Below are 20,814 nucleotides of genomic sequence, written 5' to 3'. Positions count from 1 at the left end.
TTTAACAAAACATAAAACTCTACAAATTATATTTTATTTCAGCAGGACTTAAATTGAAGTCAACAATGTCAGCTTCTCATTTAACTGTAGTTGAGTTTTAATAAGCTGAGAAAGAGTAATTACCATTAACAAATCTTTAACATTGCTATTAAACATTTCGGAGAACTGCTCATTTGTCATGTGTGGCACAGAATTCACCAAGTGCAAGAGACTTCTTCCAACTTCATTGTTTGGTGGTTGTCTCTCAGCCAAAACATCTTCAACATAAGCTAACACTTGATCCAACAAAACTCCCATTTTATTTCCTGCTTCCGCAACTTGAGTCAAATCCATGGATGGGTTTACATTTCTTGGTCTGCCAGATGGCCCAATTGCTTTTTGACACAGTTGAATTCCAAACACTTCAGGGTCATAGCACAAAATCTCCACTGGAATTGCTGTAAACATACAGCCTTGCTTGCCATTGGGTACACCAAAGTTCACACAAACATAAGCTTTCAGACCCATTCGTCCACCTTGTAGACTGGTGTCTACAGTTAAATGAATGGGATTGACACACTCTCTGGAGTAATACTCGTGAATAACTGAGCTGTGGTTGGTTACTTCATGACCAGTGGCCCACCATCCCACAATAGCTTCACTTGAATTTACTCGACGGTTCAGATCATAGACATCCATAGCGTAAGAGAGTTCGGCTTCGACTTGGTCGTCATATTCTTTGTGGGGTACACAGAAACAGTTGGTGACTTCCACAATGCCTTTGTCTGAGGAACCCAGAAGGGTGCCAATCACTCTGTAGGAGTCCGCGTTACGACGTTCGAAAGCATCCACAATTTGAAACAGGACTACCGGGTGGACCTTTACTCTAAGGTTTAGTGCCATTTTAAGAAATAATGCGAACAAATTGTTTAAAAAGTATGAACCAAATGGCAATAACCTAACCAACAAAACTTGTCTAAGGTGACGTGAGGCGGGTTTGTCAAAGTGCTTGTCAATTACAGAAGTTCGGTATTCGTTTCGCTCTTGTAGTGCTAGACAAAGACAAATATATATTCCGACCGGTCCAATATCGACTATATAAATAAAATGCCCATGCTAAATTGCGATGACGTCACTAGTAGTACATCGTCCATCATGACGTAAGGTAAATCCTACAGCAAATCTGCGAGTATAGCGAGTTTGGTAAAATAGCAGACAACTTAAGAGTCAATGGATTATATTTTCTTATATATTAAAATAAGCCAGTATTCTTTTAAAACTTTATTTACAAACATACACTAAATTACCAATCATCGGCAGAAATATCTTTAACTAAATCCCCACCATCATTCACATCCATTTCTTCCACATCACTTTGTTTGGCAAACGCATTCTTCTTAGCAACATTTTTGCCACCCCTCTTGCCTCTCTGCCTAGGTTTCTTCTCAATTCCCATTTCTTCATCTTCAGAATCGCTCGGAAACAGTTCAACTGGTCCCTGTCCAGTTTTCTTTTCGCCAATCTTGTGTTTCTTCATTGTGGGCAAATTATAATCACCAAGCACATCGTTCTTGGTTATTTCCTTGTTTTTCTTCGCTGTCCTCACTTTGTTCCAGGATTCGTAGTAGGCGGTCAAAGGTGTTCCTTTGACTTTAATTTGAGCCTCCCAGCCTTCAATTTGTTTTACGTCGGTTAAACTTAAGGTCAATTTAGACCTTTCCTGTTCAATGAATTTGGCGTTTTGTTCGATTTTTTCTAAGGCTTGTTTGAGTTTTCTGGTGTAATTAGCCATTTTGCATTTTTTCAGAAATAGTTTGATCTAAAATTAAAATTCAATATTTTAAATTATATAATATTGAATAGGACAGCAAAATTAAGTTCTCACCTGTAAAATACAGAACAAGCTTAAGTCTGGAAATGCTATCGTATGTGACATAACAGACAGGTACTCAAGCAGTTGGGTGTAAATTGTGTCAATTACAGTGTCTTTAAAGCCATTCTCTTGGAGTTGAGACTTTGACAGTCTTAGAATGCAAGTGAAATGCAAAGGTTTCATTGATACTTTTTGGTGTTTCTTGTTGAAGTCGTATGACGTAAGAACCTGAAATATCTTATTGTTAGTGATCTAAACAAAAATGCTTCAAACATAAAGGAATAAAACATATTAGATATTTTTAGTTCTAGTATGATTAATTTTAATGTTCATAAGTGGAAAATATTGTTTATTATATTACATGATTTTAAATTTCAACATGGAATTCTAGTTATTAACTAAATAATTACTAAGCTTTAAGTACTCTCTGTTCAGTGACTTCTGACTGTTGCGTCACGTCCTTTATTATCTCATTTCATTAGACAAAGATGACAAAAAATGTGTGTTTTATTTATAACATCCTACTACCAACTATTGTCCCCTTGACGGATCAATTAATGTGAAGCTATTTTGACGTTTTTATCAGTTTCGTAAATGAACAATGAAAGTCGGCTTAAATAGAGTAGTGTTCAAAATACCTTTTAAGTTCAATGGAAAGGTACAAACTCAGAAGAAAAAAGTGGCTGAAAAATCATTATTAACGCTAAACACTGGTTTCAAGTTTTTTTAATAACGTACGGTTTGTTGATTTTAAAGAGGGTTTCGGATGCTTTAGGCATTTCGAAATCTACTCTCCAAAGAATCGGGTTAAACGGTGTAAAGGTTCTGGTGCGATATAGGTGCCACCGAATTTTTAGTTCTTTTTTGATGAAATCGATGTTTATTAAATAAACAATCTGACTTTTACCAAAATAACGGTGGATAAATCACTTTCGCGCAGGAAAAACATATTTTCACGTTATTTCCTTTCTTATGGCATTCTCCATACTAAACATAAATTACTTGTTTTTGATCGGTACCAGCACCACCAGCGTGATTGTTGAACATTTTGTTTGGTGCCTAACAACCCTAGAAACGTTGTCAAACAGAACTGCTTTTCTGTTCAAAATTAGTAACGTCATTCTAAAAATTGATTTTTCATTTCTTAAAATGGAAGTTATCCATATTGTTTCTCTCTTTGAGATCTTAATTATTATTGCTACATATATGAATCGGTCACTATGGTTAGCACTAGGTTAGCCATGCATATTTTTCAATACATTTACAAAAAATAAGTGTTGCTGCTTGTACTAATCGAACACTAAGGTTAGCATTGTCAACAGTAATTATAGATAGTAAAGTGTTACTTTGCATGTAAAAACAAAAAATACTTATTTTATTTATTTAAGCTATTTAACGATTAAACGCTGCATGATAAACGTCTTATATCGTTTTCTTGAACCTTCAGTTTGGCAACGTTGCACATTTCCAGTAGTAAGGGGGAGAAATTTTTCCTAGACTTTCTAGAAATATTTTGTCTTTTTCTGAATTTTGTTCGTAGCCCTTAAAGGTAATCCTTCTTTGTATAGTAAACTTTTCTTACAGATTAAATTTGCTGAAAAATTAAATTTAATTTTTTTAGAAAATGCAAAAATGTCAGCTGGGGAACAAAATGTATAGTCATTTACAAAACTTTTTTATGGAAGCAATTATTATTACCGGTTCCACAGCGGACCACTACAATTGATAAAAAAACCATTGGAAGATGTGTTTTCTGTCCAGGAAAAATAGACAGAAAATCTAGAACTGCATGTGATATTTGCAAAAAATTTGTATGTCCACACTCATCCAAGAAAACTACAGTTTGTTCAAAGTGCAATTTGTTAGATGCCAAGAATAATAATTAGTTTGTGTTTTTTTTAAAGTTCTGAATGTGGCTTTTTTCAATGAATTCTTATTGTTTGTGACTAGAAAAAATCAGATTTTTGAAAATTGCTATAAGCTCCAAAATATCTTGCAAAGCTTACAAAACAGTCTTTAAGCTTCCAAAAGCTTTCAGAACAGTCTAAAAACTTTCAAATGTTTTTCAACTTATCTATAGAAGCTCTCAAACGATTCGAAGACAGTCTAGAAGCTTCCGTATGCTTCTAGAGCAGTTTAGCAGCTTCCAAAAGTTTCTAGAACCGTCTACAAGGTTTCAAATTCCTTAAAAGCAGTCCAGAACCTTCAGTGCTCACTGTAAACACTTTTCAAATGCTCAAAAGAACAAAAATCTGGTGTCTGTTTTGCTGTAACTGCCGCCATTTGAAATTAGGACATTTTTCACAGTTTTCAAGACATGGCACCCTTAAAAATTATATTTTGACAAATGACATTTTACGTCACATTTCTACCATTAACCTTAACTAACTAAGGCAGTTAAAGACAACTTTAAAAATTCAAAAAATTTCCAAAAAAATTTATAGGGTTACCCCCTTTAAAAATGTCAAAAATCTAGTTTTTTATTTTTCAAGGTCGACCGTGCATTGTACGGTAACATGTTATATTTAATGACAGTTGCGTCTCTTTGAGGGGCATACATAAAAAAAAATTCACACTGCTAATTCAAAACGTTTTCGAGATATTTAGAAAAATGTCCGAAAAAAGGTAATCAAGTATGACGCCTTCTAGCGGCCAGACGGGGCAAGTTAGCGGTGACCGCTCAACGTCACGTGATAGCTCCAATCATTAGCTACTTACGATCATTCAATGTGTCTATACGGAACGTTTTAAATAATCAAGTTATTCGCGTTTTTTTGGGAAAATGCACTGAAATTTTGTCCAAATGGAGATTATTCCTGGCCTACTATACTGACCGTCGCCTAAATTAAAGCGTAATATTTCGAGAACGGTTAGATTTACATAAAAACTACAAGAGTGCAAAATTATTCCTAATGGACCACTAAACCAAACTACGTAACGTTTGAACCGCAATACAGTTGCCTATATACAGGGTGCGCACGAAATTGTTAGTGGGTCATTATTTTTGCTCACTCTGTACACAATTTTTTACATAGAATTTTTTGCTCTACACCACTGAAAAGAGAAGTTCAAGACATTTTTTTTTTGACTGGTTAAACCTCCCTGAACTCCCAAAAATAACCAAGGTACAGGGTGTTCAATTTTTGAACTAATTTTCGGTAAAAAGTGCATCAAAGTAGTTTTTGGAAAATACCTCGTAAACGATTAGACTTACAAAAAAAAACACTGCAGAAACTCCAAAATGTTTCTCAAGCAGTCGAAAGCCTTCTAAAAGGTTTTAGAACACTCTAAAGGCTTCCAAATGATCTTCAACTAGTCTAGAAGCTCTCAAATGCTTTAAAAGCAATCCAAAATCCTTCAATACTTTTCAAACTCTCTAGAAACTGTATGAAAATAGTCTAAATTTTCGAAAAAATTATAGAACCGTCTAAGAGTTTCCAAATGCCTCTAAATCATTCCAGAACCTTCAATATGCTCTTTAGACTGTACAAAACCTTTCAAATGCTCCTCAAGTAGTTGAAACAAATTTTGAAATTTTCCAAAACAGTCTAAAATCTTGCGTATGCTTCTAAAGCAGTTTAAAAGCTTCAATTCTAGAACTTGAATTCAAAAAAAGTAAAAAAATTTGCATCTTTGAAATAGTGCTTTTTTAAAGATTTTTATGCTTTTTTGAAAAAAATAAATTTGCTTTTCAAGCGCTTTTTTTCACGATTTTACTGCTTTTTAATCCGGACTCTAGTTATAACCTAAAACTATAATCATTTTGACAATCAATAAATATCAGCCTTAATTACCGATATACCTTTTTTGCTGGTGATTGTGACGCAACAGTCAGATGTCGCTGAACAGAGAGTAGATCACGTTTGACTCAAATCTGCGTTCTTTAAATAACTGCGAATAAGAAAGAGAGCGCAATAGACCGCAGCTAGTCGCTTAGCAAAACAAATGCAATTTGAAAACGTCGAACTCACTGATGACGTACAACGACCAAATTAATGCCAACTACACTTAAAATGTTTTCAATATTTTCAAACTGTAAAATGCATGTTTTTAGAATGTTAAAACCTATTTGTTCGCCTTTAAATTCTACAGGAAAAAACATGAAATGGTAAAACAATAAAACAAATTACTCACCTCTAGTAAAAATGGCAGAATAGGCACAAACACTCCTGTTTCCTTGCTAAAATCAATCAAAGTCTGTACTAAATGAAACCTCAGAGGGTAATACTGAGTAGTGGGTACCAACTTAATAGTGCCCAAACAAACTTGCACAAACGGATAAACCAACTGTTGCATTTGAGGTTTTGAATGCGTCATCGACAGCAACATCCCCCACAGTCTCAACGAATTTACAAACTGCCAATTGTAAACAGCTTGAATATTTTCCTTTTTGTTCATCGTTATGGCGTTTCTCAAGTGAATCGCCAATTGTCGTATATAAAGAAACACGTGAGAATAGGCTACATTCAAGTCCAAGGCAAACATTTCCACTAAAGATCGTTTCATAAAGTTTATAGCAGCTAAACTTCCTTTACTGACAAATTTCGAATTTTTAATGTAAGTCATGTACATTGATTTGAGGCATGTGTCCAAGGTGCTGGCCATTTGATTGTTAACAATCCGTAAAATACAGAAAAACGCCAACACCCTGACAGAGTCTTCAGCAGTACCCCAAAGTCTGATTAATTTTGTTAATATACTTTTTGTAATGTGTGTGTATGAATTTAGCATTGGACTCATGTAATGCAGATGTTTTAGTAGGACTGTTTGTATGTTTGATGAGGTGACTCCAACTAAAAGCTACACAAAAACAGTTAAAAACTTAAAAAACAAATAAAGTCAAAAAATACCTTCAGCAAATCAGTCAGGTAACCTTTTAAAACATTTTTGATTTTATTAAACTTTTTACACTTGTGTGGAGGTTGTTTTGACCCAGACTGTAACCCTAAAAATCTTCTTAAAGCAGGCCCTAAATGTAACACACATAGCTGAATCACAGCATTAAACACTGCTGAACCTATAAAAAATACATTTTCTTGACTTTCCAGGAATAAGAAAGTTTTGAGGCACAAACCTTCAACTTTAAAGTGATCAGGTTCATCATCAGGCTCCTCACTGTTACCCGAAATGGTCTTTAAGGCTGCATGAAAAGCCTGAGTAAGTTTAATAATTGTTTGGTTGCTTCTGTCTGTTTGTATATCATTTTGCCAGGTTTTTATTAGTTTTAATGTTATCAACCCATTGTCTTCAGGTTTATCTTCCTTGTCCTCAGCCTGTTTAAAGTAATTGAATAAAATGGTTTCACTGAATTTATGGATTGCTTACCTCAAAATCACTTTCATCACTTGCAACTAAAGGATCACTTGGTTGATGTACTTGTTCTTCTTCCCGATCAGATTGATCTGCTTCATCATCCGAAACGGAGAATTGTAATAGTTTTTTATCATTTTCCTAAAATGAAAAACATACCTATAACAGGGTTTTAATATTACCTACATAAATTGTCTAAATAATAAGTTGCAAAAAATGCAATTGCAATGACAAGTGGAAGAGTAAGATGACAAATTATGGCCATTTAGTGTACCTAATTTAGCAGTATTCAAGAGAAAAGTTGACTGTACTACTGAAAAAAGCCTACCCACAACATGAGATGAACTTCAAAGGGCAAGAAGTAGGATAAAAAAATATGAATTATTCTCTTTAGTTTATTACCAAATGAAATATGTAAAGTCTAAGCAAAATATATCTCAGTTACCTGCAAAAACTTGTAAAATTCTGGGTCAGTTTCTTTCAACTTTTCAAGATCTTTCTTGTGCTTAGCTGCTAAGGCCTCCTCATCTAATTCCGCCTCCGAATCACTAGCATGCGACTCGTCGTTGCTTAATTCCTCGTCCGAGTTACCAGGTTTGTCCATAAACTCTTCAATTTCACTATCACTGTTTTGGGGTTCCAGAACCGTTTCCCGTTTAATTTTCTTGGTCAACTTTGATAGTTTCGGCTTTAACGATTTTTTGAGCGGTTTCTTAGTCATTTTTAATTTTTTCTTTGTTTTACTAATGGTAATCTTTGTTTTTGCCATTATTTTATACTGAAAAACAGAGATTAATAACAAAAAGCCTCATGCACAAAGACAAGTTAAAGAACGTGCCTATCCTATCTAGGTTATGTTGTATATTTTGTTTACTGCTCTTCTATTCTTCTTTTTTACTTATTGGCATTTTTTTGGTTTTTGAAATGACATGTCAAACCAATGCTCTGCTCTGCAAAAAATTTCAAAATTAAATTTTTATTAAAATGTGAAATAAATTTTAGTTCTTAATACTGGGATAAACATAAACAAGTTCAAATAACTTTTATTTTAATTTATACCGTCAAATACACACCAAACAGTCTCCACTCATACTCATAAATTAATGTTTTCTGTAACTTTATGCATACAAAAATTGTAACTAATACAAATACTGCAATACCTAAAAAAGTAACTAAAATAAAACTCAAACCTAAGAAAACAGGCAACAAGTATAACTTAACAATTTTATAATATTAATCCTTGGTGGATGCGCTAGAAAAGAAACCAGCTGATTCTTGATTCATTGGTTTTGGTTGCTTTTGGTGGCGACTAACTGGTTTGGTTTGGTTTTGTCTGTTTTTGTTTGTGGTAGTGGTTATTGGTTTTGGTGCTGTTGGAAAAAGTCAGCTGGGCAGGTTCTTCAACGTTTTGGATTAACATTTGAAGGTAAATAATTGCAATTACCACCCAAAGCATCAGGTATTTGTTCACATTACCCCAAATTGTACAAATAAATGATGTCAGGTTCAAATTATTGTTAACTAGGTTATGCTTTCCTTTTGTTTTGTTTGGTTTTGGTTGAAGCACAAGAACTGTTGTGAAATTGGCATGACATGAAGTAAACTTTACATTAGCAAGTTTCTAAGCCTGTTTTACAGTAAAACCCCAGTTATGTTGTACAGTTATTAGATGCTGGCCTGGCATTTATGTATGTTTACACATTCTTAACATTCCAGATGTTGAGAGTGGAAAGTAACACAAATTTGGAGCATCTTGAGCAGGACCTCAATGGTTTCACTGAGTTTGAGAATGATATTCATTTTGACTCAGATGATCCTGATTTTGAGCATCACGGTTCTTTGCATGACATCTTTTTTGGTGGTAAGTTTTAGCTGTTAAACTCTGGGTTTGTTGTGGTTAAGAATAATTAAAAATGATGACTAGTTAATTACAGGTATTTGAAGAACTTCCTTGTGTCTATATCCCTCTTATTAATGTAAAGTATTAATTAATGCCTTTCTTCAAAAAACATCTATTTTGTTAGGACATCAACATCCAGAAACCACTTTATACTTACTATTTGATAAACCTACTTATGTCAATTAAGTACTTGGTCAGTTAGAACATTGCTAAAATTAGATTATTACTATGATAAAATAATAATAATTGACATGCCTTAAGTGGGGGGGGGGGGGGGGGGGGCAGAGTTAGTACCCACTAATTTAGTTTAAATGCATCTTAAAAACTAATTTTTTGTTAAAAACTAACAATACTTACTTGACAATTAGGTGCTTATTGATAGTGTGTTGTTATCTCAGTTGTTACTCATGGCAACAAAATTTATAATGTCCATTTCCTTGACACTTGCTCAGTTGGGTTTAACAACAAGATAAGTTTAGACTGATATTTTGGATCACCTATCTAAAAGGTTTATTCTCTCTTGTCTCTTTTTGAGAATTATGCATGTTTCTTAATACACTGCATTTCAATGTTAAGCCAGTTGTTATGGCTTCTATTTGTCATAATTACGTCCTTAATAAAATTAAAGGGTCTAAAAACAAATAAGTCAATTTATCTTACTTTACGCCCCACTGCTTTATGCATCCCTATGTCCTAAAACTACGGTTTTAGCCATAGTTACCATAATCCAATCACACAAAAACATGTAAGACAAATTCCAACAATTATTAGTGTAAATGATTACAAGAATTTTAACATAACATAATTAGGAGAAAATAATATCATTCCACCCCTTTGAAGCCAAAAAGTAGATATTTTAAAAAAATTTCTACAATTTCCAGAAAATTATTGTGAATAAGAAAAAAAGTTGCAGTGAAAACTTTTTCTATCAATAAAATGTTCGAAGACCAATATCTCTCACTTGTTTATCTCTTTCATGATCAGTAGCCAGTAAAATGGACTTAGTGTTGTCAACCTATTCTACTCTCATATATGTAGTATGTTTCTATGCTCCTTTAATTCATGACTCATTTTTATCTTATTCCACAATTATGCACTTATATCAATTGCTCATTATCGATTTTGGATCTGAAAAAAGACCTCCTGTTCTACTTGAACTTGTCCTTGTTTTATCTCAAATTGCGTTCCATTTATGCACGTTCTAAAATTATCAAGAGTTTGTGTTGGTAATGCACTGATTAAAATATCCGGTTTTAAGTAGTGGAATATCATATTTTTGTAATTAATGTATAATAACCGTTTGACAATCACTTTGTAGTTTTAATAATGGAATACTGCTATAACATGTCTGTAAAAAAATAGACTTATAGAACATATTATATAAAGTTTTGTAAATTACCATATTGTGTTTGTTTCCTACATTCATAATAACTTTATGTTTTCCAATGACAATAGCCAATATGCTCCTGATGATGCTGAAATATATGTCAAAACGTTGAATTTTCAGTTTAATTTTAAGCATAAAATGACAATAAGAGTTTGCAAGTGTTTAAAGTGGTTCAAAGGTTTGTTTATTTCCGATTTTAGGCTTATCTAGTTTACTTTTATGGTAAAAATAGGATTTAAAAAGTTTATTGATAGCTATAAGTTTAATATACCCATGTTTCAAGCAATTTAAAAATTGATACTTTTCTAGGTCAAACTGGCCTTTTTTTGGATTAATTATTGGAACCACTTTGTGAATGAATTAGGGTTTTCAGATCTATGAAGACTCTTCCAACTTCCAAGTTTTTTAGACTAGAACACACTCTCAAGAATACATTGAGATTGTAATTGGCAAAATCAAGTTGATTAAGAGGACTTAAAAGCCAAAACTGCTGGTAGACTACATCTACAGATTCTATAGGATCGACGATGAGAACATTTTCTTAAAGCCAATCAGCTGCATCCAATGAAACAACAATCAAAATAGACCAAGATTCCCCACTAATCTAATACACTAATCCAATTCTTGCCACATATCTTAAAACGAAATTTCTCATCATAACTTTTCAAGAATCCTTAGTAGCATCAGCCAATAGGCATTAGTAATTTAACCAACACTGCGTCACACTAAAAAATTATAAAGGATCAAATCTATAATAAGAAATTGTATGTCCAGTGTTAATCCATTATTTCAATTAAAGTAGCACAAATGATTTATTGCCTTTTCCAAACATAAATTAGATAACAGTTTATTTTTGCGCTTGCAATTTAATAAATTCGTTTAATCTTCGAAACCAAATTCCATATTCTCATACAGGAGGTCTTTCCCCAGATCGTACTTTTCTAACTTGGTCAGCAAGCTTTTCACCCCTGAGATGCAGCATTTTTCGCATTCATTACGTGGAGGGAGGTTTAAGGCTGTACTCAAATAGTATTTTGCCCTAAAACGTTTCACTGATAAGTCAATTCAATATTGAATTGAGTGTTGTACCTGTAGTACTGCCCTAGCTTCAGGCAAACGTTCCCCAACGTGTACAAGTTTGGTATAAAGCATCGTGGTTGTAAGTCTTCAGCTTTATTCAAGTGTTGGTAAGCTTCTTGGAATGAAGAAGTTGGTGGTTCTAGGTAGAGATATTTGGCGATTTTCCGTTGGAACCAAGTCATGTTGGCCATTTCAAAGTGCCATCGCCCCAACATGTACTGAACTTTAAGTCACCAGTTAGAAAATGTATCAAATAAGGACAATTACCTGAGAAGTCGTTTGGATTGCTCTCACAGGCTTTGATTAAGTTATCGCGGATTACTGGATACTCTCGCACTTTAGTTTCCAAGCTGTCTAAACCATTTTTAGTGTTTGAAATCACTGCCAACCACTTATGGTAGTTACTCTTATTCTGGCCTGGAATTCTGCCCAAATCAACACCAAGTTTTCTAAGTAGGACACTTTTACCAATAGTGTAGGAACTTTCGAGTATATTTTGAGCTTCTCCAATCATTTCTTTTCTTACATCATTCGAAATATCCGGCGTCAAGGATAAACTGAACAAAGCCCTGGCTGTTCTCCAAATTATTTCAATGTCTTTACTGCAAGACGAATTTTCAGTTTTTTTTTATTTTGCAGTTTTTTTTAACTACCTGTACTTAATTCTGTTGAGGGTTTCATAAACTTCAATGTATTTCTCTTCTTCAAACAGTCTGTCTGCTTTTTCAAGGAGCTCGGCTCTGGAATTAGAATCCCAGTATTTGGCAATTTTATCTTCATTATCCGTGAAAAACGGTAGTCTTGTTTTGACAAAGTTTAAGAAACTTACAGATAATACCAAATAGGCAGGTTTAGTGTTTTTAGATTTGTAGAAGAAGGCAAACATGATCAGTATAGTAAATTGTAATGTTTTTATATTTTGAGATTAAATTTTGATGGATGATTATGTATGTAGGTTAACGTTGTCGCTTCAAAGTTGGTTATTTTTTTATTATCCATCATAGAATAAAACACTCCGTGTAACAGTAAGAAATATTAATACAAAACTTGGGTAGGATACTCGTTGAATTAGTTATGAAGTAGCGCACGTCATGGTGGAAAAATTGAATTTTGAAGCACTTTCTCAAGAGTTATTGTATTTTTTGTTGCATGAGGCTTAATACATCCCTTATATGGTGTGGAAGATGTTTTAAGGTCTTTAAGTAAGAAGTCGGCTTCTCTAAGTCAAGTTTCAGCTCGTGATGCTATATTTACGGTCTGAGAAATAAGTTATAACGTTTATTTGTCAGTTCAGAAGGTATTTAATTTACTTACTTTGTTGCTTTGTACTCTTTAAGTTTATTAAGTCTTGGTCATCTCTAACCAAAGAATTTTTTGATAAATTAAGTTTATTACTTCTTCTTAGGGTCATATTTACGTAAAGGTTACATAGCCTGTAGCCTAGGGGCTCTCACAACAAATAAAAATTGTGTACAAATAGAGTAAGTTAGTCTTCTTTTAAAATTTCCGAGAAATTAGCTATCTTAATAATTTTAACACTTTCTTTCGCTTCTTTTATCAGTTCGTCTTTTTTTTTAAATTTCTGGACCATCAGTAAGCTCAATCACTTCAAGACTTTTTCCGTTTTTCTTTTACCAATTCGGTTTTTTTTAAATTTTTGGTCTATTTGAGCTCAATAATTTTAACACATTTTTCTGCACTTCTTTTATCAGTTTGTCTTTTTTTAAATTTCTGGACAATTAGTCATTTTAACACATTTATTCGCTCTTTTATCAGTTATTCTTTCCATTCTTCTTTTATCAGTTCATCTTTTTTGGACATGTCTGGGCAAGTAGCTATTTCAACCATATCAAGACATTCATGTTTTTGACCAAAATATGAGCGTGGTTCCACAAAATTTGTTATTATTTATATCTTTTTTTAAAGGGCACTACGGCTTTGAAAATTCTAATTGTAAATGATTGGTTTGTGCATTTTGATAAAGCGTAAATTTCAAATTTTTATATTAATTTTGCGGGTTTTATTTTAGCCTTAATAAAATGTTTACATTTTTGGGGTGTTTGGTTTGTCTAAAAACTTTATTATAACGCTTCCTATTGATCACTTTGGATAGTTTAGTTTAGTGTACTAAGTGCTAAAAACATGATGTTTTCTAAAGTCCTGCTTGGATGATTGATTTTGGATAAATCTTCTGCAGCATCTTCCTCAATTTGAGGTAAACCACCTTCAAATCTCGACTTTTCTGTAGTAGGTTATCTATTTAAGTTCATTTGCCTACTTCTAAGGTGAAAGAGTGTTTCACTTCATGATTCTAGAGAGTAAAATTGTCACAGTAGAGCAAAGTCTGATTTTTATTAATATTTTTTCTATTTCATTAAAATACGATTCTCAATGCTATTTTATTAAATCATAAAATCTGGAAAAAAACATTTGGAGATATCGGTAAAATAATTCAGTATAATCTGAGGAATTAAGGTCGTAATTTCCTGCTATCAAAAGGCAGACACGGATTTGATAATTAGTGTCGGCAATCTTTTTGGAGCAGCTTAACCTAAAATTTTATTATGCTTAAGTAATGTGCATCATTATTTTTTTGTCATTTCAGGTCAATCGCTGGCTTTGAGAGCTACCACAACTTTGGGTAAGGAATTGGTTTTTTAAATGTATTTATTGCTAGTCCAGTCAGTAAGTTGTAATTACATAACTTTGTTGTTAGTTAACCTTGATCAATGAGTAGGACATTTTTTGAATTTCTCCTTGATACCCACAGAAAGTGTATAATCTGGTTATGCATAAAACGCGACCGCCATTTAACTAATTTTGCAATCTCGCATCGAATCTGCCGTTTCCAAAGAAATTGTAACTATCCGACAATAGTACCGGGAAACCTTGACAATCATTCTCAGAGGAAGCGAGTTACAGATATTTAAAAAACTTGTGGGCGTCAAAAAACGTGTACTAACGAGATAATTACGTTACACAATTACCGGGAACGACCAAGTTCATGGATGTTTGCTTTTTTTGAACAATAACGATTTTTTTCTGTTTCTCGTAATGCGTGACATAACTCGATTGTTAGTGAACAATTGAGTTGTACAATTATTACGCGACTTTTTGGTCCATCCTAATGGATTTCCAACCTACGCTTCAACGTGGGAAGTTTTGCCACCCCCTTAGAATCGATCCACCCCCCTGTGACGGTTGGTGTGACGTCACGGATTTTGGGGCGTCAAGACTCAATGTTGTCATACTTATGTTTTGAGGTTTTTTCTGAAATTTACTTTCATCACTGACGTAGGTATAGACTTTGCTACATTCATCCTAGCTACACCGAGTATCCCTTGCAGACTAAATAAGTTGAGGCTGATAGTGGTTTAAGTAGGGCTTTAAGTTCATACTAGTTGCTTTGGCAACAATGCTTCGGATAGAGCTGATCATTTTGCCGTAGCTCTGTGGAGTCTGGTAGTATTCTCGAGTCTGGGTCAGTGTTGCCATTTACAGTCTGGTGGTTCTTATAACTGTGACAAGGTTTAGGAAAAAACGGCTTCGCCCTGGATTTCGGTGAGTTCTTACGAGTCACAATCATAAATTATCTGATAATATTGTCAATACGACAATAAACCTTAACTAATCATTTAGCTTGATCTAACGCTTTACTGCATCTGAGGAATTACACAGCATACTCGTGGTGCAAATGTCGTCATAACACGTGCTATTAAAACGATTCAGCATGAGCTTCAACGTCACTTGACTGCTGTTTGTGTAATAAACATTTTTTTTCTACTTTAGTACTTTACTCATTTGTTTCATATCCAAGGATGGGTCATTAGAAAAATAAAAAAGGAAATATGTTTATTTTCAACCAGGTATGTAATAATGTTATTTCTTATGTGTAAACCAGGTGGAAAGATGAAAATTACCTGCTTTTACTTTCCACCTGGGTGCTTACTTTTTACAGTTAAGAGACTGTCTGCCGCCACCTCTGCAACAGCTCGCAGCTCAGGTGATGATAAGTAACATCTGCGTCTTCAGAAATCTCCATGTTAAAAGCACTTTAAGAAACGTTTTAGCTCAAAATATTAAAGACGGATAGCACAATAATGACGTTGTCAAGATTGTAAACAAATCACCAGTCGTTTATTATGGTTGAAGTCATAACTACTCTACTACCTTATTGTTAGAGACTATTAGCAATCAATATTTCAACTGAATGATTTATTAAAAGTTTGATGAGATTTTGATAAATGGTTGAAAATAAAATAATATACAAACCACAGTGGAAAGTTTAATTTCTGTCTCGAGATAAAGTTACAACAAACTACCTAATTTCTCTTCAAAAATCAAACGCTTTCCACCTGAGTATGTAATATACTATTAAGCAAAAGTTATTAGGTTTCACAAACTCTTCCATTCAATGGCTATATGTATAAAGAGTTTTTCGTAAATTCAATGCACCTTAATAAGATCATAACAAACTAATGAATAACTTGATCTCAGTCATATTGCTCAAATTATTTTTTAACTTAGATGCCACTTTTCCAAACTTTTGCGTGACGAAATATAATTTCCCTAACATGTAAAGTGACACTTTTCTTTATCTTCTCTAGTTACATAAACGATTACACTACCGTAACTTTTTGTAGCAGTAAAATTAATTTGACAAAAATTCATCTGGGCAACGGTCCATAAAACCCTTGCTTGTCAAAAAATCATTTGACAGCGGTTTTGGTAAAACAATGACAGTTTTAATAAAAAAAACATCATTGACGCAGCAGGAAAACAGTTTGGGGAGCTAAAACTGGCATAACCTCAGAAAAATGTTGTAATTTTCTCGAAAAGTGAAAAATGAGATAAAAAATTTTTAAATTGAACAAGAATGGTGATTTTTGAACTTAATGTAAAGAAAAGACTGACCAAAAGAGCGTGTATGTGTGTAGTTTTAGGAATTAAAATTTAAAAAATTGTTTTTCTGGCACATTTTTAGGTTTTGCTAACTCCGGTAGGGGGCAATTTTCGACTACAGTTTTTTGAATTGATTCATTTATCCTTGAATTATCCTACAATCAATTTAGACCACCGTGTATAGTCCAGGTTTGTGCTAAATATCTCATAAACTGTAAGAAGTACCTATAAAAAGTTTTTGCAACTGGTAATGACTTCAACTGAAACATTCTTTCTTTCTATAGAAAATGTAACTTGTTCTGTCTTCTTTATCCTATTTTTACTTTGATTTTTCCAAAAAACACACTTTTTGACAATTTTTTTTCAAACAACAACTTTTTTTATACTCGTAATCGATCAATTAGTGTGTTATTATTACACCACTAACCGTTAATTGAGCATTGTCCGTTAATTACGAAAACATCCAACAAACCAGGTAAATAAAAAAAAACTGTTGAAATTACAAACATGCTGAGGTACTAACTGACGTCAAACGTTTGTTTACTCTTTATGCAGGTTTGGGTCAACACACTAATTAGAAAATTGCTATATTCAAGGTATGCTTTACTAACTTATTAAGACGATTCTAGACGATCCTTTCCAGTTGGTTGATTAGATGTTTCTTTAGATTTATTGAGCCTGTTAACTGTAATTGGCGTTTACACGTCATTGATAACCAGGAAATAGACAAACATTTCAACGTAGATCGATCGCTGAAGGTTTTAACTTTTAAACGTCTACGTAATTTTTTTATCGCAATCTTGTGACTAGTACTAACAGAAGGGTTTATCTGATTTTATTTAAACGACAAATTAATTCAATACCTACCGCACTCGTTAAATTACAACACTATAGCTTCCCGTTTAATATGGTGTAATAAATTATTCCTAATCAGGAATCCAGATTCCGATCGCAAAACGTAAATAGTCTAGACATTATTAAACATTTACAATTCGAAATTTTCCGACTGTTTTTATTAAATAATACGACACTGAATGGAATCGGTTGGACTATTCCAGTTTTGCGTAATGTAAACGATATGTTAATTAGTTTTCTAGTAAATTCTTTATCGCAATCAATCATCAATACAAACAATCTAGAAGTTCATTAATCAGACGGTTAAACTGCTTTCAATTTGATCTTAGACAGTTAGTGACAGAGTGGTGCGACATCAATTTTTTAGAGGAGTTATTAACTTTCTTATTGGGGCTCCATTGGTTCTTGGTCTGACAGTATAGAAAATGTTAATTTTCCCTATTTTTTTTTAAACAGTCTGTTGTTCTGTTACATTCTGCATTATAAGCAAAACTAAATTTGATTCCTTTTATTTGTTTTAAGTGGATCAAATATCCTAAATATAACCTTGTTTATGTTCCGGCGGTTGCCTCTGATGCTATATTCAGTTTATCAAGAAGTTTTCTAAGAGCGTGATTACTGATTGTGTTTAGTTATTTATATGTATTAGTTCGAAACTTTCCATTTATAATGGTCACTTAACTGCCACCGTTTGGCCACGTTGTCAGTCAGAGATCTAGAGTATGGAAGCTCCAAAAACTCAACGAAAGTAATATCACAATATACAGGGTGTTTCACGATAAATGCGTCATATTTTAACGTCAAAAAATAACCATAATTTGCTATATAAACACAAGTTTAAAAAATCTAAAATTATTTATTTCATCAGAACAGTATTTATTATTTCTTCTTCAGGCAAAAAAATATGTACTCTACTGTTTTTATCTGATTTCAGTTCAGTATAATCAGTTCTGAATTCCATATTCAATTTAGAACAGAACGGTTTTAAAAAATTAAAATCGTGAAAATATATCCATAAAATCAATATTAAATCGTCAATTTTGTTTACTATGCAATTTAAAAATTTGACTTTTTTTTTGGTTTTTTTGTTTTTTAATGAAAAAATGGCAAGATACTCCTCGTTCCTATCGAATGAAGCATTTAATTTTTGAAAAATTTTAATACACAAATAATGTAAATGCAAAATAATAAAAATGTGCGATCGATCTTATTGCTGAATTATTCGAAAACAAACAGCATTGATGCCACTAGCAGACATGCGAAAAACAGTATTAAAAAAAAGACTTTAAAATGTACTTAACCAACTATTTATATTAATGTGTAGTTCTGACGAATCCGTCGAATGTTCCATGTCCCATGTAAGTGGCAAATTTCATAAATAAATAGACGATTAGGTTAGGTTCTACAACTCGTTTTTTACAATAGAATTCATTCTGTTACCGTTTATACAAAAATTATTAAATCTTACAGGTTTACGGGTAAAAAGAACCCCATTTTTTCATATGACAGATGTCAGGAATGTAGCTTTAGACAGTCGTAAAGAGAAAGTATAGTCTTCTTCTCTCGTATAATGGGGACAATCATTTGATGGTTGGTCACAAGATGTAGAAGACATATGACCAACTACCAACTGTCAAATGACGTCACGTACATTCCAACTCTTCTGATCCTTGAATTCCTCTCGGTAAGAAAAGAGTTTTCTATTTATATAATTACTTTGGATTTCCCGAAAATTCAGGAATTATCGATGTGGCAACGTGACTTTTAAAACAACTTTCTAAAACTTCAATAATTTTTGAAACAGAATTCTTGTACTCATCCTGTACAACATTATTGCGTGTATTCGGGATGATCGTCTGGAGTATTGACCCGTCGGTGGGCAAAGGGGGAGAGCGTCGCTGACGTCCCGGCGCGTCCCACTGGAGCCAGTTTAGTGCACCAGATATTCAGGTCACGCTGTCTATTTTAATGATCGTAAGAACGGTGCATCGGCGTACAGGGTGTGACTCGAAATGCCTTTTCAAAATGAAAAAAAGAAAAAATATCAAATGCCGCTTAGTCGATGACCTAGTTCAGTCAGACTGATGACAAAGCACAAGAAAAGAACGTGAGTTAGCTGGGTTTAGAAATTTTTGTTTCCATTTGTATAACAGTGCTCTGCAGGCGTGTTTTGACGTTTTTATAAATGATATATTTCTTAATAATGCGTTTGCATATCGTGTCACCTGCCTCAGACGATTTGCTCGGAGAATTTCAGTAATTTATGTGGTAATGAATCATACAACGATTAGGAATTACGATGCGCAAATCGCTTGAGGAATGCTGTTAATCGACATATTTTGTAGTTCATAACAGAATTCTTGTTAAGTACAAAATGTATGTAAATCCCTCATTTCGTGTGCAATTACACATTCATATAAAAGAATATTTGTTTAATTAAAGGAAGTAAGTCATTTTTTCTAGAATATCCTCAGTTATAAAGACACTAATTTTATTCTCTTCTGGATAATAAATTTCAAACATTCACCAAGTGTTTCAGCGGACTAAAGTAAACAGAAATTCTTTTTCCAGTATTGGCTATTTTACTTTGAACCACAATACTCTGCAAACAATAACTCATAAAAAGTCCGATTGAGCAGAAAAAAATGCAAAAAAACAGATCTACAACGAAACATAAAAATATTAGGATTGTACGAAGGCGTAGAAGGGCCACAGACGTTATTTTTCTTAAATTTTTACTTCAAACTCAGAAATTAACTAAATTCCGACTTTGAACTAGAAAATTAACTAAATTCCGACTTTGAACTCGGATATTAGTTAAATTCCGACTTCAAACTCTGAATTTAGTTGCAATGTTGTCAAACTGACAAATTCTGCTAATTAAGATCAAAGAGTGTTTGCAATATTGCCAAACTGACTAATTTTGTTCAAAAGTATCCTTGCAATGTGACAATGTAAATTCTGAATTTGAAGTAGGAATTTAACCGAAATTTAACTAAATTCCGAGTTTAAAGTCGGAATTTAACTAAATTCAGAGTTCGAAGTCGGAATTTACCTAAATTCCGAGGAATGGGCCTGTCCCACAATTTTTTTTTCTTTCATAACTACAAAGACGGATTGAAAATATTATACCCGTATTTTTTTGTTTTCAAAAATATTAAGTCTAAATAGAAAAAAAATGATGATAAAAACTACATTAATCTCATGTTTAAAACGCCCTCCGCCGGTGACGTACTACACTATCAACCAATCAGCGACAAGAAGTGAAACAGATGGCGTGCAACAGCCAATAAAATCGCCCAGAATTACGTACGTCACATGCGCGCCCCCTATTTAACAGGAGAGAGATCATAGAAGAGAGAAAAATACCGGACGAATGGAAGAATAGTGTAACCATACCCATTTTTAAAAAAGGACAGAAAACAAATCCAGAAAACTATCGTGGAATAACACTGCTTGATAGCACACTCAAAGCATTCACAAAAACAATGCTGGAAGAAATCACCAAAACCATAAACATACGAGAAG

General features: G+C 33.3%; 4 protein-coding genes across 7 annotated transcripts in view; 1 reads left to right on the top strand and 3 right to left on the bottom strand.

Moving 5' to 3' along the window:
* Nucleotides 1-18: 18 nt before the first annotated feature.
* On the bottom strand, nt 19-978 carry eIF3f1 (eukaryotic translation initiation factor 3 subunit f1). The gene has a single exon (XM_081994934.1). The coding sequence runs from the start codon at nt 880-882 to the stop codon at nt 49-51; it is 834 nt and encodes a 277-aa protein (XP_081851060.1). The 5' UTR covers nt 883-978; the 3' UTR covers nt 19-48.
* A 269-nt stretch (nt 979-1,247) lies between these two features.
* Nucleotides 1,248-8,115, bottom strand: Noc2 (Nucleolar complex protein 2). Of its 2 annotated transcripts, XM_081994874.1 has the most exons (8): nt 8,001-8,115; nt 7,608-7,940; nt 7,178-7,303; nt 6,927-7,125; nt 6,703-6,869; nt 5,987-6,652; nt 1,865-2,080; nt 1,248-1,798 (listed from the first exon to the last, which is right to left on the bottom strand). In XM_081994874.1, exons 2-8 carry the CDS (start codon nt 7,929-7,931, stop codon nt 1,283-1,285), a joined length of 2,214 nt encoding a protein of 737 aa, XP_081851000.1. In that variant the 5' UTR covers nt 7,932-7,940; nt 8,001-8,115; the 3' UTR covers nt 1,248-1,282. The 2 variants fall into 2 exon arrangements, with proteins under 2 accessions (XP_081851000.1, XP_081850998.1); XM_081994872.1 differs by lacking the exon at nt 8,001-8,115 and having other exon boundaries at nt 7,608-7,994.
* Nucleotides 8,116-8,428: 313 nt separating this feature from the next.
* Pino (protein pinocchio) overlaps nt 8,429-20,814 on the top strand; it is a 56,970-nt gene continuing 44,584 nt past the window's right edge. The window contains exons 1-3 of the mRNA XM_081994938.1: nt 8,429-8,588; nt 8,879-9,023; nt 14,135-14,170. Coding sequence (XP_081851064.1) covers nt 8,879-9,023; nt 14,135-14,170 — 181 coding nt within the window. The 5' untranslated portion in view covers nt 8,429-8,588. The remainder of the gene's footprint in view (nt 8,589-8,878; nt 9,024-14,134; nt 14,171-20,814) is intronic.
* Nucleotides 11,243-12,503, bottom strand: LOC145739518 (regulator of microtubule dynamics protein 1-like). 3 transcript variants are annotated; one of them, XM_081994926.1, is made up of 5 exons: nt 12,183-12,503; nt 11,998-12,131; nt 11,824-11,946; nt 11,539-11,752; nt 11,243-11,488 (listed from the first exon to the last, which is right to left on the bottom strand). In XM_081994926.1, the coding sequence occupies exons 1-5, from the start codon at nt 12,413-12,415 to the stop codon at nt 11,329-11,331; spliced, it is 864 nt and encodes a 287-aa protein (XP_081851052.1). In that variant the 5' UTR covers nt 12,416-12,503; the 3' UTR covers nt 11,243-11,328. The 3 variants fall into 3 exon arrangements, with proteins under 3 accessions (XP_081851052.1, XP_081851046.1, XP_081851038.1); XM_081994920.1 differs by having other exon boundaries at nt 11,797-11,946; nt 12,189-12,502; XM_081994912.1 differs by having other exon boundaries at nt 11,797-11,946; nt 12,183-12,495.

This window comes from Ips typographus, linkage group LG1, assembly GCF_016097725.1.
Source record: "Ips typographus isolate SLU linkage group LG1, UJ_Ityp_2.0, whole genome shotgun sequence".
Lineage (NCBI taxonomy): Eukaryota > Metazoa > Arthropoda > Insecta > Coleoptera > Curculionidae > Ips > Ips typographus.
This window is presented reverse-complemented; position numbering and strand designations above follow the sequence as displayed.

Coding starts and splice junctions, on each gene's coding strand:
- eIF3f1 (XM_081994934.1), bottom strand. CDS start 882: ATGGCACTAAACCTTAGAGTAAAGGTCCACCCGGTAGTCCTGTTTCAA.
- Noc2 (XM_081994874.1), bottom strand. CDS start 7,931: ATGGCAAAAACAAAGATTACCATTAGTAAAACAAAGAAAAAATTAAAA. Junction 7,126..7,177: donor GTGATGAAAGTGATTTTGAG/GTAAGCAATCCA, acceptor TACTTTAAACAG/GCTGAGGACAAGGAAGATAA. Junction 6,653..6,702: donor ACCTGACTGATTTGCTGAAG/GTATTTTTTGAC, acceptor GTTTTTGTGTAG/CTTTTAGTTGGAGTCACCTC.
- LOC145739518 (XM_081994912.1), bottom strand. CDS start 12,415: ATGTTTGCCTTCTTCTACAAATCTAAAAACACTAAACCTGCCTATTTG. Junction 12,132..12,182: donor CTCAACAGAATTAAGTACAG/GTAGTTAAAAAA, acceptor TTCGTCTTGCAG/TAAAGACATTGAAATAATTT. Junction 11,489..11,538: donor AAGCTAGGGCAGTACTACAG/GTACAACACTCA, acceptor GAAACGTTTTAG/GGCAAAATACTATTTGAGTA.